Here is a 3,352-nt window from a genome sequence, read left to right on the forward strand (position 1 = left end):
CCGCCGCCTTCCCCCATGGTGCGGCCCCGCCGCGGGCCGGGCGCTGCGGGCGGCTCCGGGGGCGGCGGCTCCGGGGGCGGAGGCGGCGGACGGGCGATGAGGAGATAGAGGCGCGGAGCGGAGCGAGCCCCGGGCCGCCCTCGTATCGTATGTTCAGGTCCAAACGCTCAGGGCTGGTGCGGCGGCTTTGGAGGAGCCGCGTTATCCCGGAGAGGGACGGAGGAGATGGGAACGGCCAAAGCTCGGAGCGAAACGCGACGGCGGTGACGGCCGAGGGACAGCGCATGGCACAGCCGCGCCGGGCGCAGGAGGGCGAGGGCCGCCCGGTGCGCTGCTGCCTGTTCGCGGAGCGGCCCGGCCCCGAGCTCCCTCCTCCTCCTCCTCCACCTCCTCCTCCTCCCGGCGGCGCCTCTCCCCTCGGGCCGGGCGGAGGCGAAGCGCGGTCGCGGTTGGTGCTGCTGGAGCGGGAGCTGAAGGCCGTCACCTACGCGCTGCTGAAGCGGCTGAAGGAGCGCTCCCTGCACAGCCTGCTGCAGGCGGTGGAGTCTCGCGGCGGCACTCCGGGCGGCTGCGTGCTGGTGGCCCGCGGGGAGCTGCGCCTGGGGGGCGGCCAGGCGGCCCCCCCGCACTTGCTGCTGGGGAAGCTGTTCCGCTGGCCCGACCTGCAGCACCCCGCCGAGCTGAAGGCCCTGTGCGAGTGTCAGAGCTTCGGGGCGGCCGACGGCCCCACCGTGTGCTGCAATCCGTACCACTTCAGCCGGCTCTGTGGGCCAGGTGAGCGCCGGGGGGGGGGGGGAGGAGTGTGTGTGGATCGCCGTCCGTTTGGAGGCTCGGGAACGTGGGGATGCCCCCCCCTCCCACCACGTGCGGGCGTTGGGAGAGGATGCCCCATTATTTAGGACTGTAGGAGATAGATTCTCCCCTCCCCCCGTTTGCGGACATGAGGACAGGGTTCCTCAACCTCTGTTTGGGGTTGGAGGAGATGTGGGACCCACCGGTATGGGGCCAGGGGAGGTGAGGTCCCCTTGGTTTGGGCTTTGTGGACACGGGGAGGGGATGCCCCGTTTGGGGCTGGGGGGATAGGGGAACCTCGTTTTCCTCAGTCCCAAACTGTAGGGACCGCAGTTTGGGGGCATGCAGAAGAGGTTCTTGAGTTTGGGACCGGGGGGGATACGTCTGCCTATTTGGGGTTTGGTTTGGGGACCTGGGGGAGATGGGTGTCCCCCACGTTTGGGGTAGAGGAGATGACGCTCCCCTGTTTGGGAACGTGGGGAGGGGCACCCTCCATGTGGGACCATGGGGAGAGGATGTCCCGTTTGGGCCTGGAGGAGAGGGGGTTCCCCGTTTGGAGGAATGGAGAGTGGACCCCCCCCCTTCCCCCCGATGGGGCTGCGGCACGTGGGGAGTGAGTCCCCCCGTCTGGTGTTGGTGGAGATGCAGTCCCTCCGGTTCGGGGCTGGGAGAAATGCGGAGGGGATCCCCGCGCTTTGCGGCGATGCTCGGGGCTCGCAGGGACCCGGCTGCGGCCAGGGAGTGCCGTACGCGAGCGGGGTTCCCAGCCCTCCTTCTAGAAAAAAAGAACAAAAATCTTCCTTCGTATTGTTTTGTTCTCTTTCATTTTACTTTTTTTTTTTTTTTTCCCTCCCCGTTTTCCCCTTCCCTCCCCCCCCCCCGGGTCCCCCCGCCACGCGGGGCCGCCCCCCGCCGCCCGCCCGCCGCCGGCGCCAGCCTGGCTCCCGCCTGGCTCCGCTTATCGCGCCCGGGCGGTCCCCGCCGCGCCTTAAAGCCGCAGCGCCCCGGGGCCGTGGGGCCGCCGCTCGGCTCCGCGTGGGGCTCCGCTTTTTATCAACTTTTTTTTTTTTCTCTCGTACTAAGACCCCCGGAGGACCTTCCTCCGTGTCCCCTTCTCGGCATAAGTTTTTTTTTTTTTTTTTCCCAATCCGGAATCGTTCCTCCCTCTGCATCGCTCGCTTGGGAGAAACTTGTGTGTCCTCAGTCCCTGCTCCGGGCACAGCAGTGCTGCTTTTACTTCGGCAGCCACCAAAGTTTCCGAGCCTCTTTCCTACAGCGGTTGCTGCATGGTGCCCCGTGCGTGGTGCAGCAAGCAGAGCTTTCGTTGCATCCACTTTCTGGGGGGGGCTGTTGAGCACCTACAGGCAGAACACCTTGCAGCCCGCGGGGTTCTTGGTGCGCGGCCCCGGAGGAGCGTGGTGTTTTTGGGAAGCAGTAGGTGGCTGCAGAGCAGCACGGGGGGATGCTGAGGTCGTTGTTTGGGCCGTAACCCAGAGGGAGCAGTGGCTGCGCGGAGGGGTCTGTGTTCTGAGTCGCACCAAAACCGGTGTGTGCACAAAACCGGTGTGTGCACGGTGCTGGTGCCCACGCGGAGCTCAGGTGGGTTTTGCATCATGAGCTCAGCTCATCTCAGCAAGCTGCAATGGTGGAAGTAAAAATGCTGGAGCACCTTGACCTGGTGCACAGCCCCGACTTATGCCTCTCAGCCCAGGCGGCAGCGGCCCGGCTCGGGGCAGCACTGCGCTGCTGCTCGGTGCTGGGCTGCACGTGGGGCAGCCCTACGGAGCAGGGCAGTGGGGTGGGACAAGGCGGGGGCGCCTCCGGGCTCAGAGGGCTTTAATCATGGCCCAGCCGCAGTGCTAACGCAGAGCTCTGTTTTCCCAGAGTCTCCACCACCTCCCTACTCCCGGCTGTCTCCTAACGACGAGCAAAAGCCACTGGGTAAGTAAGTGCTGCGCTCCTCCCGGCCGCGCACGGGGCGGCCCCGCGTGGTTGGGCTGTCGGGGCTGCTCCTTGTTCCTCGGCAGGCGTCAGCTGACGAGCTTCGCGAAATTAATGAACGCCGTTTATCATAGCAAATTGCCGTGCCGACGCACGCACGTCTTCCAAAATAACACGCAGCGCTATTTTTAATGAAGGCGTAATGAGAGGTTGTCGGCGCAGCGCCGTGTCTGCTGCCCTTCCTGCTGCAGGGCCGGGACGGGGGCTCTTTGCAGCCAGCGCTGGGCAACTCTGGGAGGGTGTTTTGCTTTTCCCCGGCAAATCTGCAAAAAACCTAGCGGTGAAAACAGCTGGGGTGGGTGGGCAGGCGGCAGAGGGTGCGTGCAGCCTGCTCCCGCACGGCGTGCTGCTGTTGCTGCTGCTTCCTGGCCGTGCGTGCTCAGCGCCCGCCTCTCGCTGCGATAAATCAGAAGCGAAGGGCCAAGGGTTTGCAGTCAGGACACGGGGCTGGGCCCCACGTCAGGATTTGCAGGGGATCCAGGAGTGCGATAGGGAGCGGTGGCTGTTGGTTAGGTCTGGAGGGGGGGGGAAAAAACCCTCATCTCCCTGCTTCCCCCCC

General features: G+C 65.6%; 1 protein-coding gene across 1 annotated transcript in view; it reads left to right on the forward strand.

Moving 5' to 3' along the window:
• Nucleotides 26-3,352, forward strand: part of SMAD6 (SMAD family member 6) — a 28,873-nt gene continuing 25,546 nt past the window's right edge. The window contains exons 1-2 of the mRNA XM_021407437.1: nt 26-774; nt 2,677-2,733. Of these exons, the coding sequence (XP_021263112.1) occupies nt 150-774; nt 2,677-2,733 (682 nt within the window). The 5' untranslated portion in view covers nt 26-149. The remainder of the gene's footprint in view (nt 775-2,676; nt 2,734-3,352) is intronic.

The sequence above is a fragment of the Numida meleagris genome, chromosome 9 (genome assembly GCF_002078875.1).
Source record: "Numida meleagris isolate 19003 breed g44 Domestic line chromosome 9, NumMel1.0, whole genome shotgun sequence".
Classification (NCBI taxonomy): Eukaryota; Metazoa; Chordata; class Aves; order Galliformes; family Numididae; genus Numida; species Numida meleagris.